At 41.6% G+C, this 24084-nt stretch overlaps 1 protein-coding gene across 1 annotated transcript; it reads right to left on the reverse strand.

Annotated features, from left to right (window-relative positions):
• On the reverse strand, positions 1-23785 carry IFT52 (intraflagellar transport 52). The gene is made up of 14 exons (XM_005871252.2): positions 23630-23785; positions 20580-20704; positions 19857-19944; positions 17322-17451; positions 16950-17025; positions 15513-15584; positions 13635-13761; positions 12503-12589; positions 10966-11034; positions 6763-6917; positions 5247-5334; positions 4135-4243; positions 2025-2170; positions 1-279 (listed from the first exon to the last, which is right to left on the reverse strand). The coding sequence occupies exons 1-14, from the start codon at positions 23648-23650 to the stop codon at positions 232-234; spliced, it is 1341 nt and encodes a 446-aa protein (XP_005871314.1). The 5' UTR covers positions 23651-23785; the 3' UTR covers positions 1-231.
• Between the last annotated feature and the right edge of the window lie 299 nt (positions 23786-24084).

Here is a 24084-nt window from a genome sequence, read left to right on the forward strand (position 1 = left end):
TTTCATAAATTATAAAAGTACAGATTTAATCATTTGATTTTAAAAATGGAACATATCTTACATAAGGATTTTCTAAGTTAGAAATGTTATACCTATCTGGCACTACAGAAGATACACAACTCTTCCACAGTTCATAGAAGAGTAGATGGACAATTTTGATAAAGGATTGAGGAACAATTGAAAAACAGTTTACAAATAAGAAGGGAGAAAATGCTTCAAGAGGCTCAGTCCTCAGAAATTGTCCTGGAATGCAGTTTCATTTGTATCAATGTCATGTTCCTGGATGAGGGAATAAGACATATATTTTAGTATTTCAGGGCAAAGTCTGAAATGTGATCTTTAGTGTTTGGGACTTTGATTAAAGATTCTGAAACACTTAATTGGGACACATACCAGTAGGTTATTTCTGGCTTTAAACCCAAGAGTCAAGTTTTCACTACCAGGACAGGGCTTTTGACCACTGCCCATCACCCACCATAAGTAGGGAGCAAATACCATTGAAGGCGCTGATGCAAAGACCCATCAGAGTTGGCCTTGGAGCCTGTCCCTGCCTTGCCACCAGGGTAAGTACTGTTGGGAATCTACCTGAGCCCCCATCCCACATTTCAGTGCTGAGCAGCTATATCAGCAACTCACCTCTGGGTGCCATTTATTTCAGAGCATTGTAAATGCCCACATATTCCATCTGTCCCACTACACATAGGTCAGAGACAGCAAGGACTGCATTCATCCTGCTCTGACAGCCCCAACATCCAGCACTATGCCTGGCACATATGAGGCGTGCAGTATGAGTACCCAGCAGTGCCAGCCACTGCCACTAAAGGCTCAGACCCTGACTAGTCTTTCCACTCAGCATCTAAATTCCTAACTATATATATGGAGAAAAACAAACTCTCTATACTGCTTTATAGCCCTCCCCCACCCCATTTACTGGATCATGAATGTCTCCCTAAGTCCTAAAACTCTTCAAACATTTTAAATCTTATGGATCACCCTAGGAAGAACCTACTAATAATTTTTATTCTTCCCCACTGATTATTTTATTCTATTAAAACAGTGCTGTGCCCTGGCCAGTGTGGTTGAACATCGTTCCGTGCACTGAGAGGTTGCTGGTTCAATTCCAGTCAGGGCATATGTCTAGGTTTCAGGCTCCATTTCTGGCAGGGGGTGTGCAGGAGGCAGCCAATTAATGTTCTGCTCTCACATCGATGTTTCTCTTTCTCCCTCTCCCTTCCTCTCTTTCTCTCAAAATCAATAAAAAGATTTATTTTTTAAATTAAGTGCCGCTGCGCTGAGAATCCAGGTGGGTAAATCTATATATATTCAAGATTATTAAGACAAATTCTGAGGATCAGAATTGCTGGGTCAAAAGTATATACATTTTTAGGGCTTTTGAATAATATAAAAAATACCTCAAGAAAAGTGGGACCAATTTATTCTTCCAGCAATAGTGTCTGAATGCCCACTTAACAACAGTGGTTGGCATTTAATGTTAGAAATCCTGTCAAGGTATAAAAATGAAGGCCAGCTATAATTTCAAAGTCTTGGTCCTTAGTCCAGAGACAGATGGTTTCCAACGTAAAGTGCTGACCTCACGTCCTGCTCTATCCTTTGCTCAGTTCTCTCTAGCCACACTGGCACCACCATTGTTCCTCACACCTGCCAGGCAAAGCCCAGCCATAGGGAGTTTGCACAGGTCTTCCCTCTGCCTGGGACTCTCATCCCCCGCTATCTGCATGGCTAAATCCTTCAACACTTTCACGTCTTTGCTCCAGTATCAGCGTTGTGGTAAGACCTACCCCAGCCGCCCTATCCAATACTGCCATGTTCAGCCCTGATCCCCTTACGCTGCTCTGCTTTTTAATAGCATAGCACTTATCTAGCATAACATGTGATGTACTGGGATTATGTTCACTTAGTAGTTACTTAATACTTGCAGAATGAATGAATGGCATAAAACTCAGTGTATGGATGATACCGACACTCGAAGGACTCCCACATTAGTGGGCCTTCTAGACTCGTACCTGGTTCAATTTCTTGAACTCCACCACTTGGAAGAAGATGTGCTCAAGGATATGTTTGGCATCTTGTTGGTCCTTTGGTAGTTTATTGGTTACTCCAAGAATGTCACCACATTTCCTGACATAGAATTCCAGGTCTTCTTCAGTACCTAAGCACAGTTGGAGCAGTTAGATTAACCCTCACCTTCTGCCCCTCCCCAAGTACAAACTTATTGTGATTTAGATACCCCTGTCAGGTTCCTACATCTCTCAAGATCACTCACCTCTTCCTTGGGTAACGTGACCACAGGACACACTGTAAAGGTCTCTGATGCGCTGCTTTTATAAATTAGGACAAAAGTACGACACTCCTAACTAGAATAAAGCTAGACTGGCTCTGGCCCTCCTGTCCCCAGATCCAGCATTCCGACATTACAAAGAACAGCAACCAGTAGGAAATAAAATTACCATTCTCTGAATGAGCAAGGACCATTATGAGAAGGGCACATAGGTATTTTAAATAGCATTTATTATAGCAATATTATTGAAAAGGAATTAAGTGGAAATTAAAGAGGAAAAAAAATCCCCTGTAATTCCATCATCAGCATATGTCTGTGAAATCATCCCAGCAGCCTCATATTCAAGATGGAAAGCCATTACTGCCCTCCTTACACTGTAATTTCTTTTTTCCCCCTGTGACTTCTTTTTTTAAACGTTATGATTGAAATCTAACTTTTTAAATTAAAGTATTCAAACCATACAGCTCTTGTACTACCTCTATCCCCACCAATACTACCTAGGGTAATTACTGCCACATTATGCCTATATATTTACATATGTGTAAAAATGGGATCAAACTATAATAGCTCTGTAAGTTGCCTTCATCACTTAGCCATGTAATATGGAATTCCATGTCAAAGCTTACATCTTTCTTTTAACAGATGTATAATATTCTATTTTTTTTTTCATATTTTTTTAACCAATCCCCCTACTGATGGACCAGTAGACTGTTGCCAGTTTTTTGAATGCTACAATTAATATCTCTATAGCTATAGCTTTTTCGTTTTGCAATTCTACAAGGGTTTCTATAGGATAAATTGCTAGAATTGGAAATGCTGGGTCACATCATTATTACTGGTCTATTATTACTACTGGACTAACCACTATGTCTTGCTAATTTTTGATTGCCCAGCACCTACCCACAGTGCTTGGTGCAGAACAGAGATGCAGAACAATTTTCATTTTTGCATACTCCTTTCTAGTCTCTGGGGACATACAGTTGTTGTTCACATCGTTGGGATTCTACTGGACATGTGGTTTTCTATTTTGCTTTCTTAATTGAGGATTCTCACTTAAATTCTATCAGTGTCACTCCCTGGCCTTTATAAACTTCTTTTATAATGACTGCATATTGTCCCATCGATTGAATGTAGCACAATTTACTACCATTCCCCTGCTAGTGAACACTACAATCATTCCCAACTGTATTTTATTTTTTAAGTATGTAATGTAGTAGTCATCTGTATACCGTCATTTATCTCCTGAGAGTCCCAGGAGTGCGGTCTCTGCCTCCAAATGGTTAAGTTGATGCCTCTCGGCACATGTGTGCAGGCCCATTTCTGTCCTGGACGCTGTGCACGTCAGGGGGAGCACTGGACTGAGAGTCAGGAGTACCACTCACCGTGCAGCTGTGTGGACTGGGGTCTCATTTCCTCACCCACATGTAAGGTGGGCGTGCTCGATTCTCTCTAGGACCCCTTGGAAGGATCCAATTTGAAGTCTCTCTAATTCTTCTGGCCCTGACTGCATTTTCCTATTTAACTGCTCCTATGACTAGTATCCTAGATTTGCTATGTGGCAGCCAGGCTCAGAATTCACTCTGTGGTCACTAGATAGGTCAAAACTAAGTTCCTACAGGGATTACAGTTGAGACTTTGGCTTCTGCTCAGCACCATGTTCTAATTCACTGAGCTAACTGGCCTGGAAAGAAATTTACATGAAATAAACAAAACTGTAACTTTACTCTCCTGTTCATATTTTGTTCTCCCTAAATAAATGTTAAGTGTTCTCTCACAACATCTCTCAGAAGTTCACAATTAAATAAAACTCACAAAAGAAGACAAACTAAACTTACACTTATTGGTAATCTGAGCAAGCCGTGCCTTCTCCGAGGAGAATGTCTCATCCAGGTCAAACAGCTCCAGTGGAGGAGGTGGCAATTCCCTGAAACTGGGAGGGAAAACCTAAAAGAAATAGGGTCTGTCGTGAAAGAGCGTATCCAAAGCCAACCTGGCAGTGATGAGGCGTAAGGGAAACGAGAGGCCAACTCAGCCTTCCCTGGGATGGACCACCCATCACCCCTTCCTGCCCTCCCCCATCAGACCAGATCAAGCAAGACGACTACCCACTGTAAACAGCCAAGCAGAGCCAGCTCTAACTACACCACTAAACTGACCAAGCTGACGTACCAGCATCCACTGACTCCTGTAAGGACACAAAGCTTAAGGCTTATTAGGCTCATGTGTGGTGAACATTTGACTGTACAACTTGTTTCTCATTTAATCATGAACTCTTTAGGGACAGAAACTGGGGAAGCAGATGTAAATTAGTGTAGGAAGTGCTGAACTTGGAGCCAAATTTTATAGGTATGAACCAGTGGTGTGCTGATAAATGTTTATCAGCTCTCAAAACAAAAGGCCTGATCTACAGCATTTGTGATTTTCTGTGATGTAAATACTTCCACATGGCCATTTCAAGCTACCAAGATGAAGCCAAATGGCTCAGAATATTTCAGAATATGGTGGGACAAATCAATTTTTGAGAACAAGCTGAGTAAATGCTGGACTGGAATGTTGGAAAATCACCTTTATGCACATGACTATGCCCTGGGCTGTCAGAACTGTGCTATGAATCTGAGTGCCTGTTGCCTAGAAAGCTGCAGCACAACACTTTTCCTCTTTTTTACCTCAAAATCCTCACATATGCCCTCCAACCCCACAAGATGGAAAATGTTTAACAGCAAAAAATGTCTATGCCCTTGATTTCTCCGTTGGGAACTATACCAAATAAAAGTCTCTGCAGAATGCTATTAGATTTGGTTACTGTGCATGGTTAGAGCCAGAGAAATGATCCTCCATGAGGAGCGGCACAAATAGCATATGGAGGATCCACAGGAGGGCCCCGGCTGCCAAGGGAAGGGCAAACAGTGGGGTTGTGTAGTGGGATCCCCGGAGCACACCCACTTACCGCTGGCTGAAGGGCAGGCAGCGGCGTCTCAAACTGAGGTTGGATGAGCTGGAGAGGTTCATGTTTCACGTTGAGCTGTTCATAAGCCCTGTGTTAACAATAAAGAAAAGCAGGATCAAGATGAGAGACAGTGCGGAGAACATCTATGATCGTATGGTGCTCTTCTCCATCAAATGGGCGGTTCAGCACTTCTGCAGAAAAAGTGTGTGTTCTTACACGTGATGCACTAATCCGTTCGTGACTCTCCTCTACAGCATCATCGAGTACGAGTTCATTGAGAAGTGAAAGGGAAAGTTTTATATCAGGCTGCAATAAAGAAAAGCAGGATCAAGATGAGAGACAGTGTGCGGAGAACATCTGTGATCGTATGGTGCTCTTCTCCATCAGACGGGCGGTTCAGCACTTCTGCAGAAAAGTGTGTGTTCTTACACGTGATGCACTAATCCTTTCGTGACTCTCCTCTACAGCATCATCGAGTACGACTTCATTGAGAAGTGAAAGGGAAAGTTTTATATCAGGCTTCTCCTAGTAGGCTTTTCATTGTTACCCAATGAACACTGATTCTTTTAACTCACTGTTTCCTTGTGTTTTTTGTTTGTATTTTTAATAAGGCACCTGCTTTTTTTTCCTTTTACTTGATTTCACAGAGGAAGGGAGAGGGAGAGAGAGATAGAAACATCAATGATGAGTCATTAATCGGCTGCCTCCTGCACACCCCACAGTGGGGATTGAGCCCGCAACCCGGACATGTGCCCTGACCGGGAATCAAATCATGACCTCCTGGTTCACAGGTCAACACTCAACCACTGAGCCATGCTGGCCAGGCCTTATTTGTTTTGACCATCAGCAAACAGTACTCAAATCTGAAGTCTACATCTAGTAACTGAACAGATCTGTATGACATCCACATCTGTGTGCTCATTCACTCAACAAATACTTACTGAATGTGCAGGCAGTTTTAGTCACCAGGAGTATAGCAACAGTGAAAATAGATATTAAGAGCCCTGGCCGGCTCACTTGATTGAGTGTCGTCCCATGCACTAAGAAGTCGCCAGTTCAATTCCGGTTGGTTCGGTCTCCGGAAGGCAACTGATCGATGCTCTCTCACATCCATGTTTCTCTCTCTCTCTTTCTCTCCCCCCCCCCCCCCCCGCTCTCTCTCCCTCCCTCTTCCTCCTTCCCTCCTTCTCTTCCTTTCCCTCTCTTTCTCAAATCAATCAATAAAAATAAATAAATAAAACCAGGGAAGACCGAGGAAAAACCAGAACAAGTTGATCACCCTAAAAGGCTGATACAGCACCTGAAACACAGTAAGGGCTAACAACGGCTAGCCGTTCCCTCTGCGCCAGCACCCCTACCCCAATATCCCAGCCCTCTCTGTCAACCTCATCATAGACCTGAGAATGTGTTTTGCATACACATTTGCGTGACCCTAACCTCCCTCCCCAGGCTCATGTTTTTAAACCAAACACTCAGAATGAAGTGCAGTGCAGCCCAGAGAGCCACAGGTACTGACTTGATGACCTTGGAGAGGGAGGTGACATCCAGCTGGTAAATGGACAGGTCAAAGAGGGTGGTGAAGTCCCGTGGGTTCTCATCACCCTCTTGGAGACACACTCGAAGCATCTCTGACAGGGTGGCTGTGTCAGGCAGCATCATGTAGTCGGAAATCTGAAAGCCACAAGAGGGTTCCTTTCAGCAGGGCAGAAAGATTTTAATCTGTCAAGTCTCCAATGTCTCAGGTCTAAATCTGTAATATTTATAATCTCTTGCCAAGAGATTTCACCATTCCTGATCACTGACAACACCCTTAAATAAGCCACTCTGAGTCACTTCACTCAACCCCAATGCTGGCTAAATCCACCTCTCCAATTACTCATGCTGGTATTCACGTCACTGGACACAGCTGAAGAAACCCACACCATGCTGACTGGTCTGCTTTTAATTTCATGATCACTGACCTTGAGTGCTCAGCAATCAATAATATTCCCCTAGTCCAGGGGTGGGGAACATCCAGCCCGCAGGCCGTATAAAACCCGCAAAATCAGGCATTGGGGGTGAGTTCATTAAATGTTTGACCAAATACAGCAGGCTAATTTTTAAGTTGATACTTTTGTATGGCCAGTCAATGATGTTATAAATATCCAAATGGCCCTTGGCAGAAAAAAGTTTCCCTACCCCTGCCCTAGTCCATTCACTTCCCATATTCCTACAGTTTCCTTTTATCACTTCAACCATCTAAAGTGATTTTTCCTTTCTTAATTTTGCCAATGACCTTATTTTCTATTTCAGTGAGAAAACAGGCAATCACGTCACTTCAACCATCTAAAGTGACAAAAGTGATTTTTCCTTTCTTAATTTTAGCCAATGACCTTATTTTCTATTTCAGTGAGAAAACAGGCAATCACAAAAGAAAGTCCACAAGCTTCCACTACATCTACCCACCCACCAGCATCTGGGCCATACACTTTGCTTTTTCTCCTGTTACATGTACGAACCCCTATGATCTCAGATCAGACAACCCCCCCGCCATCCCCCTGCATGGACACTAGACCCCAGCCCTTCTCACACCTAACCAAGGACATGCCTAATGATGACACATGCTGTGTGCTGGAAACAGTAAAAGACCAAGAAAACTTAAATGTCCATCAATGGGAGATTGGCAAAATATACTACATACAAACAATGAAAACACAGTCTTAAAAAACAGGACAAAACTAACAAAAGCTTTTTTTTTTTTAATTTTTATTTCTTAAAGTATTAAAAAGAGTATTACATATGTCTCCTTTTATCCTTTCTTAATTTTAGCCAATGACCTTATTTTCTATTTCAGTGAGAAAACAGGCAATCACAAAGGAAAGTCCACAAGCTTCCACTACATCTACCCACCCACCAGCATCTGGGCCATACACTTTGCTTTTTCTCCTGTTACATGTACGAACCCCTATGATCTCAGATCAGACAACCCCCCCGCCATCCCCCTGCATGGACACTAGACCCCAGCCCTTCTCACACCTAACCAAGGACATGCCTAATGATGACACATGCTGTGTGCTGGAAACAGTAAAAGACCAAGAAAACTTAAATGTCCATCAATGGGAGATTGGCAAAATATACTACATACAAACAATGAAAACACAGTCTTAAAAAACAGGACAAAACTAACAAAAGCTCTTTATGTATAAATATGGGAACATCTCCAAGACAGATTGGTAATTTTGAAAAGTAATGTGCTATTAGTGTATATACACATTCGAGAAACTGCTAAGATTGCCATCACTGCGGATGGCAAAGAAGACTGTTTAAAGCAAAGAAGACTGTTTATTGCATATGCTTTTGAACTCCAAACTATGTGACTGTATTATCTACTCAAAAATTAATTTAAATTTAAATAAATGCATGCTGGCAACAAGAACTATTCCTTATGCCCTTTGAGCTGCATTTAGCCTTGATTCTAACAAGGCCAACTTGGTAACAGTTTGAAAATCGGTCCTCTGAAGTCACGCAACATACTGTCCCACATTCTCCAGCGCCAGCACTTGAGGAGCCACGCCTGAGCACTACAGAAATAAGTCAGGACAAACAGGCTCACTTTTCCCCTATATTCCAAGGGTCCAAGTCTCCCCCAATCCTCAAACTTTTTTGTAGACAAGAAACAAGGAAGGAGCATACAAGTAACTGCTCTTCTCCATAACACGGGTCTATTTTAGAAGCTCCAGCCCTCTAATGTGACAGTGGTTGAAGGTGAGAGGAGTAACAAGAGCCCAGCAATGGGCCCGGGAATCCCAAAGGTCCGAAGGCTGATTCTTGTCTCTGCACAGAGACCTGCTACAAACTCCTACTTCCGAAAAGCATCAAGGCCTTAAGTGTCCAGACAGAAACTTAAGAGTGCTCCTCAGACCACTGGTTTTCATGACTTCCTGGCAGCTTTTGAGGTTAAAACTTGTTATGTAAATTTCTTTAACTATTAATCGAGCCACCATTTTATTTGATTAAATATTTGAAATTGAGCTATATTATCTGGGTTTGAAACCCATTTGGCTGTAACAAGATTTGACTGAAAACCATAGGAAGTTCAGGTTCTCAGGATGTCTTACTTCGCAATGCTACTGGATCCAGCCTTTTACTTTCCGAAGCCTTCAAACTCCAAGGACAGTTTTCACCAGGCCTCACACCTGGAAGACACATTAACCTGCATGGTTTTAGAGGAAGGCTTCACGACACTGTATTCCTCTGGCTTCCTGTCGGCATGTCCCCTCAGAACCAGTCCAGTGTCACATGTGAATAACAGAGAAGAGACACGGGCTCCGCAATCAAGCTGACGTGGGCATTAATAATGGCCTGGTCAGGTACTAATCTCAGCGGGGAGCTTCAAGAATTTAGTTGCTTCAGTTTCCTCAGCTGGAAAACAGGAGTGACGGAAACTGAGCAGGAGCAAGGTGGCCGCCCAGAACGGGAGTGGATGCAGCATCTCGGGGCTGCGTCCCTTGACCTACGACCCTCTAACTAGGGTTGGCAGCTGCCAACGATCCATCCACTCAGAGTTGGGTCCTGTGAGATCTGAAAAGTGAATTCCTGGGTGCACCCCAATTCTTTTATCTTGGGGGCTTACATCTCTTTTCAGGAGGAATCTAAGCTAACTAGCCATGCACTTACTGTTTCCATGTAAGGGAGTATCAGACATGGGGCTCTCCTGCTTCCTAACCCGAGTCAGCTCCTGGGGGGCCATGTCCTCAGCTGAGGGTGGAGGCAATCGGGACACATTTCTGACTGCCTTCTGCCCACTTCCACTCCACTCCACACCCAGGAACTCATTTTCCTGACATTTTGAGGTTAAGGCACAGAGAAGCAACTGTAGAATGAGTGGACTGAATCAGGAGACCTGGGCTTGGATCCTGGCTCCACACGTGCTTGAAATCTGAGCACACTGTAATCTTACAGAATTTTAGTTTCTTCATCTATAAAATGAGTTTAACACCATCTACCTCCCAGGGCTATTTCGAGGCTTAGATCAGATGGTTTATGTGGAAGTATATGATATACAGTAATTACAAAAGTTAAAAACAATGTCTTGTAGAGATCTATAGCACCTTTTACACCTTCTAGTTTAACAAGTCTATTTACATCTATGAACTTAGACCTCACAATCACACTGTGAGGCAGACATCACAGGTATTAGTGTCCCCTAAAAACTAGAATGAAAAAAAGGACAAAATAACCTGCTGAAGGCCCAAGGACTGGTGGTGAAGGCTATTGGTGCCCAGTCCAGTGCTGGTTTTACCACTGGTCCTAAGACTGGTATTATTATAATACCTTTAGGACTTTTATTGCCAAAGGCCACAAAATCATAGTTTAAAACTTCAATTCAGATGATTCTTGTTTCTTTCATGAAAAAAATATTTTTATATCCTTCATATTTCTGAAAGAAGTATTTCTCTACAGATACTGATTTTGAAAATTTGAACCAGGCACCATATTTTAAAATTCCAATTATTATATACATATAGAGGCTCCCATGCCAATAAATTCTATAATTATGTAATTTGATTTACTATTTTTTTTACAACACAGCCTTCATCTCCCCAACAAGCATCACTTCCTGCCATCTGTCTTACAGACAAGGTAAGAGATCTATTCCCTTCGTACTGTTAGAAGTGGTGCTGAGAAGGTGGACTCCATTTTCATTTAAAAGTCTTTTTAATGATTCACAACCTCCTACCTCTGGATCCTCAGCATCAATCTGGTTAAGATGAATGTCTTCTGTTGTAAGCCATTGGAAAACAACATCCTGTATTTTAAAAAAAAATAAGCCGGAATTAAACACTTGGTTATTTGAGAAAGCCAAAGACAAGAATAGAGAATTCAATCAATAAAGAAAAATTAATAATAGGAAAAAGACTGAACCAGTGATTCAAATGAGAGTACCACCTTCCTCTTTGTGAAATCATATAAAAACTTAAGTTTTCCTCACTGTAATGCCACTTTTATTATCGGAAATTTATTGTTTATCTTAGGGCGTTCTATCCTCTAACCACAAGCCAGATTTGATAAAAATGTGTTTTCAGTCCCAAAGCAATCCCTGTTAAATGTGCTGAAAGTCTGCACTTAAATCAGAGAATATACCTAGATCTCCCCAGACTGTCTAGTGACAACGGAACTTCATGTGGGTTCCACAAAATCAAGCACTTAATTCATCTCCCAACACCTAGAGTCCTGAAGGCCTCAAGTCTCCAAGGCTGAAGGACTGCATTTCATTAGTGGAAAATGGGAGTTTCTTCCTCTGGGAAGTGAGTCACTGGAATCACATCAATGGACACCTGGGCACGCAGTCTGTCACCCTTCACAGGTCTCCTTCACACTATTCTGAAGCAGCTGCCACACCTGTACCTCATTCCCCACATCCATCAGTGACCCCTCCTAGCCCGGGATGATATGCTCAGTGGTTAGAGTGTTGGCCGTGCACTGAAGGGTCACAGGTTGGGTTCCTGGTCAAGGGCACGTACCTGGGTTGCAGGTTCAATCCCTGGCCCCAGTCAGGGTGTGTGCTGGAGGCAACCAATCAATGTCTCTCTCTCACATCAATGTTTCTCTCTCTCTCTCTCTCCCCTTCACCCTCCCTCCCTTCCTCTCTCTCTAAACATCATGAAAAAAATATCTTCACATGAGGATTAACAAAATAAATAAATACCCCCTCCTAAATACTGCTTGTGCCTGCTAGCCCCCTCACCTCATTCAGGACCTCCCTTCAGGTCCTGTCTCCTCTTACCTGGCTGCCTCCACCAGCCTCAGAACTGGCCCCAGGCTGCCTCCTCCTTTCCACTTTCCATATGCCTTACCGAGGGGTCTTTCTAAAACTCAGATCTGACTATACTCAAGGCTGCTCAACACCTTGCAAGGGCGCCTGAGGCTTTCTGCAGAAAGTTCAAGCTCCTGAACTTTGTACATGAGACCCTGACTGGGCCTGTTCCCAACCACTTCCCCACATCGGCTCCCACTCTACGTTGGCATGCTTAGAAACACTCGCCACTTCCTTCTGGATTTCCTTCTTGGTCTCTCACGCTCTCTCTCTCTCTCACTGCATTATACAGTCTCAAAGTAGAGACTATGCCTGACTCAACCTCGTATTCTTAGTGCATGGCACAAAATGGACTCTGAACAGCTGGTTTTAAAAGAAAAGATGAATTGGTATTTTTTTAAATGACATGAAAATCATATTTATACATTATATGTTAATGTGATGAAAGGGAAAGGCTTACCATGATTTTGCTATTTTCTTCTTTATCCAAATATTGGTCACTAAACATGTGACATGAGCCAAGCACCGCCAGCTTCCCACCTTGGTTCTGCAAATGACAAAGCAGCATCAGACTTTAGGATGCCAAAATACACTGCATGCACCCTAGTTTCCAAACACCTATCATCAGAATTATGTAAGCAACTGTTTTGTATATAAATAAGTGCCAATTCTCATCAGGATTTCAACAGTCTAGAAATATCAACTATAATAATAACCACATTCCAATCTGCTTCTCATTTTAGACGCTTATATTGGACTTTAACAAAAAACACTGTGAATTGGTTCTATAGCATTTCCCACTGTTATCTTATAAAGATCATAACCTCAAAGAAAAAAAAAAAGATAAATCCAAAGAGAGTTCAAGACATTTTCAAGTAACAAAAATAGTATTAGTTAACTAAGATCCAAACTAGAAAACTAAGCCATGAGCATGAAAAATTCACAACAGAAATGAAAAAATTTCAATATTAATAATTTTAAACATCAAAATAAAGTATTTTTGACTATTAGATTAATAAATATGTCAAAATGAATAAAAGCAGTGTTGATCAGGTTTCAGTTCTTTCACACAATGTTGCTAAAATTGTCAATATATGCAACAAAGCAGTCTGAAATATACAAAAACTTATGCACTATTTTACAGTTATAATCACACAAAAATTAGAAATAAACCCATTTGCCTTGGCTGGGTAGCTCAGTTGGTTAGAGTGTTGTCCCAATACAACAAGGTTGCGGGTTCATAATCCCTGGTTGGGGCACATACAGGAGGCAACCAATCAATGTTTCTCTCTCACATTGGTGTTTCTCTCTTTCAAAAAAAATCAATAAGCATATCTTCAGGTGAGGCTAAAAAAATTTTTTTTAATTAGAAAGAAGTTATAATAGAGATAGCCTCATGCTATAGTGGAAAGCTTTGGATTGCTCCATCAATTATCCCCATAAGTAAAGTGTAGATCATTGAAATGCCACTTTGCAGGACTGTTGAGCAGACCAATGAGAAAATACTGTATATGAAACCCCTCTAGAAACAGTAGCTTTTACTACTTCAATAATAAAAGAACATATCCACTCATGTCTAGGAAAGGCTGTACCTTGGAGTGATAGAAAGCCAGAATGGGTCTGTTCAGTGGAAAACAGACAGAACCCGTGGACAGAACAGCAACTGCTGGTTTCATGACACTCAATGTGGCACCAAAAGGATATACAAAGGTGAGAGCCCTGTAAAACATTAAAGAAACATTCCAATTTTAAAAAATAATGAATAAAAACTTTGTGAAGATAATTTCAGCCTGGCCGGCGTGGCTCAGTGGTTGATCATTACCTATGAACTAGGAGGCGGTCACAGCTCAATTCCTGGTCAGGGCACATGCCTGGGCTGCAGGTTCAATCCCCAGTAGGGGCCATGCAGAAGGTAGCCAATCAGTGATTCTCTCTCATCATTGATGTTTCTCTCTCTCTCCCCCTCTCCCTTCCTCTCTGAAATTAATAAAAATATATTTTTTTAAAAAAAGATAATTTCAGTGTTTCTTCAGTAATTCATCATCAAACACAAAATATCCTCTAAGCTTTGATTTGTTAACACAAAAATTAATATAATTCTAGCTACCAGGTTAATAAAGCACTTTAAGAAATATGAATGTAAATTAACAATTTACAACCATATGTGCAAATGACTATAACTAGAAGAACTAAAGTAGCCCCTGTGGAGGGGGAGGAAGAGGGAGCCTCATCTAAGAACTGAACCGAGTTCCACATGAGCCTGCTCTGTACAACAACGTCGCAGAGGTAAACATTTCCCTCTCCCTGACAGATCTGACTGGTGCTCTCTCTAAGAATGACTGTCCAGCATTAGAAGAGTGTGCTACCGACTTGTATGCATGCATATAAGCATAACCAATGGACATAAGACACTGGGGGGTAGGGGAGGCCAGGGGATTGTCAAGGGCGGGGAAAAAAAAAAGGACACATATGTAATACCCTTTGTAATACTTTAAGCAAAAAAATAAATTTAAAAAAATTAATAAATAAATTTAAAAAAAGAAAAAAAAAAGAAGAGTGTGCTACCAATTGAGCGCTTACATGAACAGAGGCACGCATCTACTCCACTGAACTCTTCTACACAGACTGTCCTAACAGAGACTTAGGGTATCTCAAGTGAATCAGTCTGACTTGGGCAACGTACTCATGGAAAGGGAGTGGGGTGGAGGTGGGGAAAGGAGGAGGCATATCCTGGGGTAAGGCCAACCGATATAGAAGGGGCAGGGTTTTACTGAAAGAAAGCTGGAGCTCTGCAAAGGTAGTTGTTTGAAGGAAGTGCTCTCAGAATGAAGAAAAGCAGCAATGTTAAAACCAAAGCATAAAGTTAGAAACTTGGGGGCTTGGGGGGCATGAGGAGTCTCCTATTAAGAGTTTAATTTATGCCCTGTTAGTTGGAGTGTCGTCCCATACACCAAAAGGTTACAGGTTTGATTCTGGGTCAGGGTACATATCTAGTTTGTTGTGAGGATTAAATGAGATAATATATGCCTGTCACATAGCAAGTGCTTCATAAATTAGATATTATTAAAACAAAATATTATAAATTATCTATATGTTCTATAATAAGAGATTAGATAAGTTCAAATAAATCCAATTTTATCTAGTCATTAAAAATTTTTATGTATGAAAAAATACCTAGAAATCTAAATACCATACTGTTAAGACATATTATCTTTAGCAGATTTACAGTAAAGGACTTCTATTTTGTTTCAGAATTCTTTTTTTCTTTTTTACGAATTCCTTTAGTATTATACCGGCTTCTGCTTTTTTTAATATATATTCCATATTATCTTGTATTAATTTCAGGTGAACAGCATAGTGTTTGGACAATCATATAATTTGAACTGTTCAAAAAGCTCTTCATTTTGAAAAAGAAAACTCTTTAGAATGACAAAGGCGTCACCTTCAGGTGCCTCAGAAAACACACTCACTGGGCATTGTTTCCACTGCTCTCCTCATCAATGATTCCAGGCACAGCCTTCCCTGCAGCTCGGCTAATCTCCCTTGAAGAAAAATATTAAAACAATTTAGGAATTTCACCCTCCATTCAGTAGTAGCATAAACTAGATGTGAGGACTTTGCAGAGTTGTTCAAGACACAATTCTTAATAACTAAAGGTATACACCCATTACACACCTATACCTCTTTTGGGAAACTTGCAAAAGTTAACATTAAAGTATAAGGATCAGTTCCTGTTTCTTGAGACCCGAGGGAGGGGTCCATATACTAAACCCACATTCTAGATTAGCATTCTAGACTCTGTATCATCAGAGCCGGCAGAGTACCTGCCATGTAACAAGTTCAAGGGTGGAATCATTTTTCATATAGGGAAAAGCTCACAGAAGGCACCTGATGTTGTTCCCCTCAGGCACTCATTTCCCACTTCCCTAAAGCCCCAAATTTATGTTTTCAGAGACAATGGATCAGAAAGAACTGACTTCATCCCAGGCTCCAGGGCTGGAGAACATGAGTTAGCTATGCCATCAGGGCATTCTATGCCCTCTGCCACAGTGACCAGCCTGGATGTGCATGTGGCCTAGGCCAGCTCAAACAGGGCAAATGTCAGGGCTATTCTTGATGGGAATGCTGGAACTCAGGCACACGCTCTTTCCCCAGATGGTGTGGCAAGCGGAGCTGAGTCTGAGAACTGTTAAAACTTCAGCCCACACACGCAGGAGAGCAGATCCAATACACTTGCAGAGAAATGGAATTGGAACCCTGAAGACAACATGTACTTTCCATTAATCCATGTCCAAAATTTGCCTATTTCTGAGCTTTTCAATTGCATGAATCAATAGTCTCTTTAGTGTTTAATCCCATTTGAATAGGGTTTTCTGTTGCTTGCAACTGAATGTATTCTACTAACAAAAAGGGTGCTCTAGTCGGTGTTTCTCAGTGGTTAGTGTGTCGGCCCCTCTCACTGAAGGGTTGGGGATTCGATTCCAGGTCAAGGGTTCGCTCCCTGCCCCTGGTTGGGGCGAGTGCAGTAGGCAACCAGTCAATGTGTCTCTCTCACATCAATGTTTCTCTCTCCCTCCCTCCCTCCCTTCCTCTTTCCCTTCTACTCTCTCTGAAAAGCATAGAAAAAGTATCCTCAGGTGAGGATTAATAAAAAAAATAAATGAATAAATAAAATAAAAACTGACAAAGGGTGAATGTTTAGTAAGGTTTCAAAAGATGGGAGGAATATAAATTGATGGATGAGAAGTAATACAGTAAATAAATTATGATACAATGAAATGAAATAAAACAAAAGGGAAAGAGAAAAAATGGCCAGTGAAATGAATGTGGGAGAAGAAAAGAGGGAAGATTCATGTAGGAAAGATGAGAGTCATTTATAAAGACATTTCTGCTTTCAACATGCTTACCTATTCAAGACTCCATTGGAAACTAGAGCTTCTTTAGGATGGAAATACTTATAATATACATTTCTAACCACAGCATCTTTAAGGGGAAAAGACAGGAAGGCACATTCAGATTAGAAGTAAGTTTGATATTACTAGTAAAGATGCTTAAAACTTTGATCTGAAAGGGATCCTGAAACTCTGTCCCACTCCCTCTCACTTTATAAACAGAGGAAGCCCAGGCCCAGAGGTTCAGACTGCCAGTGAGGCCAGAATGCTGGACCATGTACCCTCACAGCCCAGGGGTTTTTCCATTGTACTATTAGGCCCAGAGGGCTACACCTGGAATAATAAATAGGAAATGACTGCCTCTATTAAATTAATAATAACAATTACCATTATTAACCATGATTCCATATTCTTCAAGGAGAAAGTTAATATTGGTGTCAAATCTGGATTCCCCACCCTCTCCTAGCATCACAAGGATATCTCCACCGCCGTCAAGGTATTTCTTCAGGACCTCAAACTACACAAAGGAAAAAAACAATCTGTGAATATACCCAAAAAACTTTGGTCCACAATTCTATGAATAAGATCTTAACTACCTTAAAAATAAACACTTCAAATCTATAAGGCACCTAAATATAAATGTATATAATATAAAATTTACTTTCCTCATAGGATTTCCAAGCTTGTCTTTAAACATAAAGCTCAAAAATACTCAAACTAAAGTGACATTTTCCAAGTTGACAAGCAAACTGAAAGTGGGAAACTATTAGCTGAAGGAAGCTCACGGGTCTCCTTCACTCAGCAACATCCCTGGTTTCTACTTATTAGATGCCAATTGCACCTACCCGCTCCCGACAACCCAAAATGTCTCAGATATTGCCAAATGTCCCCAGGCACTGGTCGCTGGCCCTCTCTCTGGATACTCTCACTTTTCGAGGCTGCTTGCTCCTTGGCAAGGACCTGGTCACTGCTCTCTGTCTTCCCTAGGTGGAGAAGGGAGGTGGTGGGGGAGAGAATATGCTGGAGTTAGGCCAAAGCCCAACAAATAAAGTTACTCTTGTGCAGGCCATTACCAGCTGCGTAACCATCTCCCCCAGGGTCTCACTGGGAAGGGTAGCTGGTCACCTCCATATTCCCAATGGTAATTCCTACTCCTTTCAATTCACCTGATGAAGCAGTTACCTCTTCATGCCCTTCCTGGATGAGGTGGCCTTGCAATCAGGTTGAGAAAAAAAGGACAACAGGAACGCTCCCCTGTGGACTCCTCTCTGGCCCCACCCAATATAAGAACAGGAGACTTGGTCTGCCTCAGACTAAGGACCACACTGGCCCCACCCTAGCTTCACCTCCCTGCTCCCCACAGCCCTCCCTGGGCACCAAGGCACTTTTCCAAGTCTCTGTGGGAAAGGCTCTTGCTGTGTTGTGGTTTTTTGGTTTTTTTAATTGTGGCAAAATACATATAAGATTTACCACCTTAACCATTTTATTATTTTTTAAATATATCTTATTGATTTTTTACAGAGAGGAAGGGAGAGGGATAGAGAGTTAGAAGCATTGATGAGAGAGAAACATCTATCAGCTGCTTCCTGCACACCTCCTACTGGGGATGTGCCCGCAACCAAGGTACATGCCCTTGACCAGAATCGAACCTGGGACCCTTGAGTCCGCAGGCCGACGGTCTATCCACTGAGCCAAACCAGTCAGGGCCATCTTAACCATTTTAAATGTACAGTTCAGTAGTATTAAATATATTCACATTGCTATGCATCCAATCTACAGAACTCTTCATCTCACAAAATTAAAACTCTACATCCATTAAACAGCAACTCCACACTTCCCTCCCCCATACCCCAACCCCTGACAACTAGCATTGTAATTTTCTCTCTATGAATTTGACTACTCTAGATACATCACATAAATGGAATCATAAAGTATTTGTCTTTTTGTGTCTGGCTTATTTCACTTAGCATAACATTCTCAATATTCATTCATGTTGTAGCATATATCAGAATTGCCTTCCTTTTTAAGGCTGAATAATAAATCATTATATGTATAGACCACATTTTGTTTATTCATTCATCTGTTGATAGACACTTGGGTTGCTTCCACCTTTTGGCTAGTGTGCATTATATAAACATGGGTGTGCAAGTAACTAACTCTTTGAGATCCTGCTTTCAATTCTTTTGGATATATGTATATCCAAAAGTATGATTGCTGGATCACAGGATAATTCTATTTTTAATTTTGAGGAACCACCATACTTTTTCCATACTGTTTGAGGCTGCACCGTTTTACATTTTCACCAACAGTGCACAAGGGTTCCAATTTCTCTACATCTTTGCCAACACTTGTTATTTGTGTTCTGGGTTTTACATTTATCATTCTTTGTCTATTCCATGAAATAAAATAATTTAAAATGGAATTTTCCTATTTTCAAAGCAAAAATATGGCAAAGAAGTGTGACTAATATTTAAATGAGCCTACAGTATGTGTCTGCCACTTTTCGTGCATTATCTCATTTAACCATCACAACTCAATCAAAAAGAAGATGACGCCAAAACCGGTTTGGCTCGGTGGATGGAGCATCGGCCTGCGGACTGAGGGGTCCCGGGTTCGATTCTGGTCAAGGGCATGTACCTTGGTTGTGGGCACATCCCCAGTAGGAGGTGTGCAGGAAGCAGCTGATAGATGTTTCTCTCTCATCACTCTATCCCTCTCCCTTCCCCTCTGTAAAAAAACAATAAAAAAAATTTAAAAAAAAAAAAAAGAAGATGACGTCAGCACCTGAAGGCAACACAGTAAGTGGTAAATAAGAGTTTAAATCCAGAATTTCAGAGCCCAGGCTCCTAACCACTTCATTATATTTTTTCTTTATAAATATATTTATTTTATTTTATTATTTTTTTAAAGGGTATTTCTTACCTCAGCTGCAGTAAATTTTTCCCTTGGCCCAGCTGTAATCCACAGTTTCACACCAATTAACTTCTCAGATGTGATTTCATCTTTTAAGCTACAAATATGATTTTAAAAGCAAGTGTTAGATCCATAATTAAACCAATTTATGTCATTTTAGCCTCTAGACTTTATGGACCCAGGGGCCACCAAGGCCTGGAAATAACGGGAGTTAGAGGTGGCACTACAGCCTCCCCCACAGTGAGAATCTCCACTACAAGCTGGCACCAGAGCCATCGGCCTCTGCTCAGATGCTTCCTCTAAGCCACATTAAACTGTGCCAGAGCAGAAAGAACCCTCCCACTGCTAATGCAATCACATCTACCATTAGCTTGTATGACTACATATCCTTACCCACTAAAAAAAAACAACACACCCCAAAAAGAGAAATATTTTCATTTTTCCTTTCTCTAAATTGAAGTATAACCTAAGTTAAAATATGGAGAACACCTCTAACGTCTTAAAAAGTTGTATATGTATAATTAGAATAATTTTTTTGTGATTTGGGGGATAACTTAATAATATGCTAACTGCCAATTTTCAAGAAATGCTTTAATAATTTATTTACTTCTGAATGATCCTTAAATTGAGCTCTTCCCACCTAAACAATCTGGCCTATATAAGAAAATGAAAAATTTCAGTTTTAGCAGCAGGCTATTATTATTTGGAAGGGAAAACAATCCACAAGATCACCTCTGAATCTTCCAATTGCTCCGAAGTCTCTTCTGCATCGATTTATAGCCATTGTTGGTGATAAACACTTCCTTTTTGTATGCATTGAAAAGAATGGTGCTCCGAAGCTCCTTCTCCATGGTTACCTATGGAAAAAAGAAGGGATCAGAAAAAGAAAAACAATAACCAACAGTCCAAAAGAAAGACCCCAAAAGAAACAAAGGCGTCTACTTCTTCTAATTTAATGAGAAAGGGTAGGAAGCTGCAACATACCTATGAAATCTCTGCAATTCTCAAAGGTTGAGAGTGAAACGCATAGCTGCAGAAACCTACGGCCAACCCTGGTGACCTCGTGTCTCTTGCCTTGGCCTTCCCACCGGCCGACTCACATGGCCCTGCCCTGCCCTCACCCTATCCCTGTGGAGACCATGATTCCTTACTGCTCACTACTGTTAACTATAAGGTATAGTCTTATTTTTCCTTTCCTTTTTTTCTTTTTACATTAAGTTTATTGGGGTGACATTGGTCAACATGGAGGTATAGTCTTCTAGATTCTTTTTATACATTCATAACTTGTAGTTTTATTTATAAAATAGGATTTTATCATATGGACTATTTCACAACACTCTTTTTTCACTTAACTCTGTATTTTTTCACATCTTTCCATGTTGGTACTTAGGGATCTTTTTAAAAAAAAAAAAACACAACTACACAGTATTCCATTTTATAGATATACCATAATTAAACTAGTTATATACAAACTGGCATTTTTCCCCAAAAATTTTGCTAGTAAAACAATATTACCAATCACCTTTGAACATGATGCTTTTGTGCACTTTCCATATTTGTAGAATAAATTCCTACCTATTGAATGGCTAAGTAAAGTGCCCTACAAAAATTTGTAACTTTTACTTCCACTAATACTAATACTATTTCTAATCCTTTTTATCTCTTCTAATAAGATAGGCACCCCATTTAGTTTTAATTAGCACTTTAATATTAGCGAGATGGCCATCTTTTACTGTTTATACTGGCCACTTGTATTTCTTCTGATTTCCTTGTGCATATACTCTCCTTATTTTTCTGTTGGGTTTAATATTTTTCTAACTGATCATTAAACAAATACTTTCACAAATGTGTCTTTAAACGTAGCTTATAGGAAGGAGCTTTCTTTGTTTGATTTGGTGAAATTTTGCAGGCCATACAGAAGGTTTTAAATTTTAGAGTCAAAAGTATTAATCTTTTCCTTTCTTGCTTCCGAATTGCATGACCTAATTAGAAGAATTTTTGCCATGCTAAGGTTATGAATACACCCGACAATGCTTTCTTCCCATACTTACATGTCATTTTTAAAAATGTAAATGCTGAGACCATGGCTGGGTAGCTCAATCGGTTAGAACATCCCCCCCGATATGCCAAAATTGTGGTTACATCTCCAGTCAGGGCACATACAAGCAACCAATGAATGCATAAATAAGTGGAACAACAAATCAATCTCTCTCCCTTCCTCTCTCTCTAAAATCAATCAATAAAAAAATAATGGTCCATTTGGAATTTATTTCAATGAAAATAGTTACTTTTTACTAGAAAGCTGCCCGACACCTATCGAACTTCTCAATGCTGATTTTTAAAAATATATATTTTTATTGATTTCAGAGAGGAAGGGAGAGGGAGAGAGAAATAGAAACATCAATGATGAGAGAGAATCATTGATTAGCTGCCTCCCGCACACCCCCTACTGGGGATTGAGCCCGCAACCCCGGCATGTGCCCTTGACCGGAATCAAACCTGGGACCTTTCAGTCCGCAGACTGATGCTCTATCCACTGAGCCAAACCAGCTAGGGCTTGATGCTAATTTAAAACATCACCTTGACTATACAATAAATCACTATAAATATCTGGATCTTATTCTGAATTCTATACATTCTACCTGCCTGTAGTTCCTGCTCAGTTCCATACTATTTTAATTACTACAGCTTTATAATCCTTCCTATATAATAAAAGGCTAATATGCAAATCAACCAAACGGTGGAATGACTGGTTGCTATGACACACACTGACCACTAGGGGGCAGAGGCTCAATGCAGGAGCTGCCCCCTGGTGGTCAGTGCACTCCCACAGGGTGAGCAGAAGCCCTGAGCCAGGCTCATGGCTGGCAAGCGCAGTGGCTGTGGCCGGAGCCTCTCCCCACTCCATGGCAGTGCTAAGGATGTCCAACTGCCGGCCTAGCGGGCAGGCCTAATCTGTCAGTCGGACATACCCCGAGGGCTCCCAGGCTGCGAGAGTGCACAGGACGGGCTGAGGGGAACCTCCCCCCGCCAACAGTGCATGAATCTGGTGCACTGGGCCTCTAGTTATGTTATAATTTCTGGTGATACTGGAGAACTAATCCCCCTTATTATTTTTTTAAATTTTCGGTTTTTACACACACCGTATTACTCTTAATTTTTAGATTTTCCTGGCTAGTCTCACATATTTACTTTTGCAGTTTAACTCTAAAATCATTTTGTCAGATTTTTTTAAATGTCCCCATGAACCCACCACAGCTATCTTTTCCTGTTTTATTTCATCCCTGTGCGTGCTTGTTTTTTGTGTGTATATACAACATCGTACACTGCTTTCTCCAGCTTCCCACAGGAAAAGTCTTCATGATTAGGTTAATGGTTGCATGGCTATGTCATAATGAACTGAACCACCGCCCTCATGGGCATTTTTTCAATTCCGTGCCAGCATAGATACCACTGGAATTTACGTATTTCTACTTCTGTCATTATTTTTGTTGCTGGGCAGATTCCTAAAGCGGGATTCCTAGGAAAAGGGGACGGGGCCAATATGTTACGAGTCCTTGTCCAACGCTTTCACACTCTGCAGGACCACTGAAAACCCGCGCGGCCGGAGGCGATGGAGACTCGAGCCCAGTCCAGGGTCGGGGATTCAGGCCTACATCGTGCCCAGTTTACTTTACGCCAGGGGGCCTCTATTTTCCATAAGACCGGCCCCGGGCCCCCGAGGACGGCGCCAGGCCGCCCCAACGCCCCGGCTGGCCCGTCACGGTCAGAGCTCTTCTTACCTGAGGCCCGGTGACCACCATCTTCACCTGACGCCGCCCAGCATCCCGCCGCCAGGTATCCAAGGCCTCTTAGCAACGGCGGAGGCCGAGCGGCGCGCTGGGACAGCGTGGACCGGGCGTGGCGTACCTGAGCCACGTGATGACGACAGAACGGAAGACGCCGGTGGTGGTAGGGGCGGGACTTAAATGGGACTGTACCATTATGTTGGATGGGGTTAAATCCAGACAGAACGTGGATTGATTTTAGGCCAAAGATAACCCGATTTAATTGTGTCTTTAGTACCAAGTCTTATTAAAGGCTGGTAAAAATGGTAGGTCCCAAGGGCCTGAACTTCGCTCGACCCCGAGGATGAAGAATAGTGAAGACTTCCGGTCCGGGGTGCGGGTAAGCAACACCCCAGATCGATCCCCAGAGCGCAGGCGCCAAGGGGCAGGGGGCGGGGCTTAGCGGCTGG

This window comes from Myotis brandtii, unplaced genomic scaffold, assembly GCF_000412655.1.
Source record: "Myotis brandtii unplaced genomic scaffold, ASM41265v1 scaffold333, whole genome shotgun sequence".
NCBI classification, from domain to species: Eukaryota; Metazoa; Chordata; class Mammalia; order Chiroptera; family Vespertilionidae; genus Myotis; species Myotis brandtii.

Bases quoted from the DNA above. Each gene is read 5' to 3' on its own strand.
- IFT52 (XM_005871252.2), bottom strand. From the start codon at position 23,650: ATGGTGGTCACCGGGCCTCAG. The intron at 17,026-17,321 runs GTAATTGTTATT...TTCCCCTTAAAG, and splicing joins TGGAATCATGGTTAATAATG to ATGCTGTGGTTAGAAATGTA. The intron at 12,590-13,634 runs GTACAGCCTTTC...TGTCATTTGCAG, and splicing joins TGGCTTTCTATCACTCCAAG to AACCAAGGTGGGAAGCTGGC.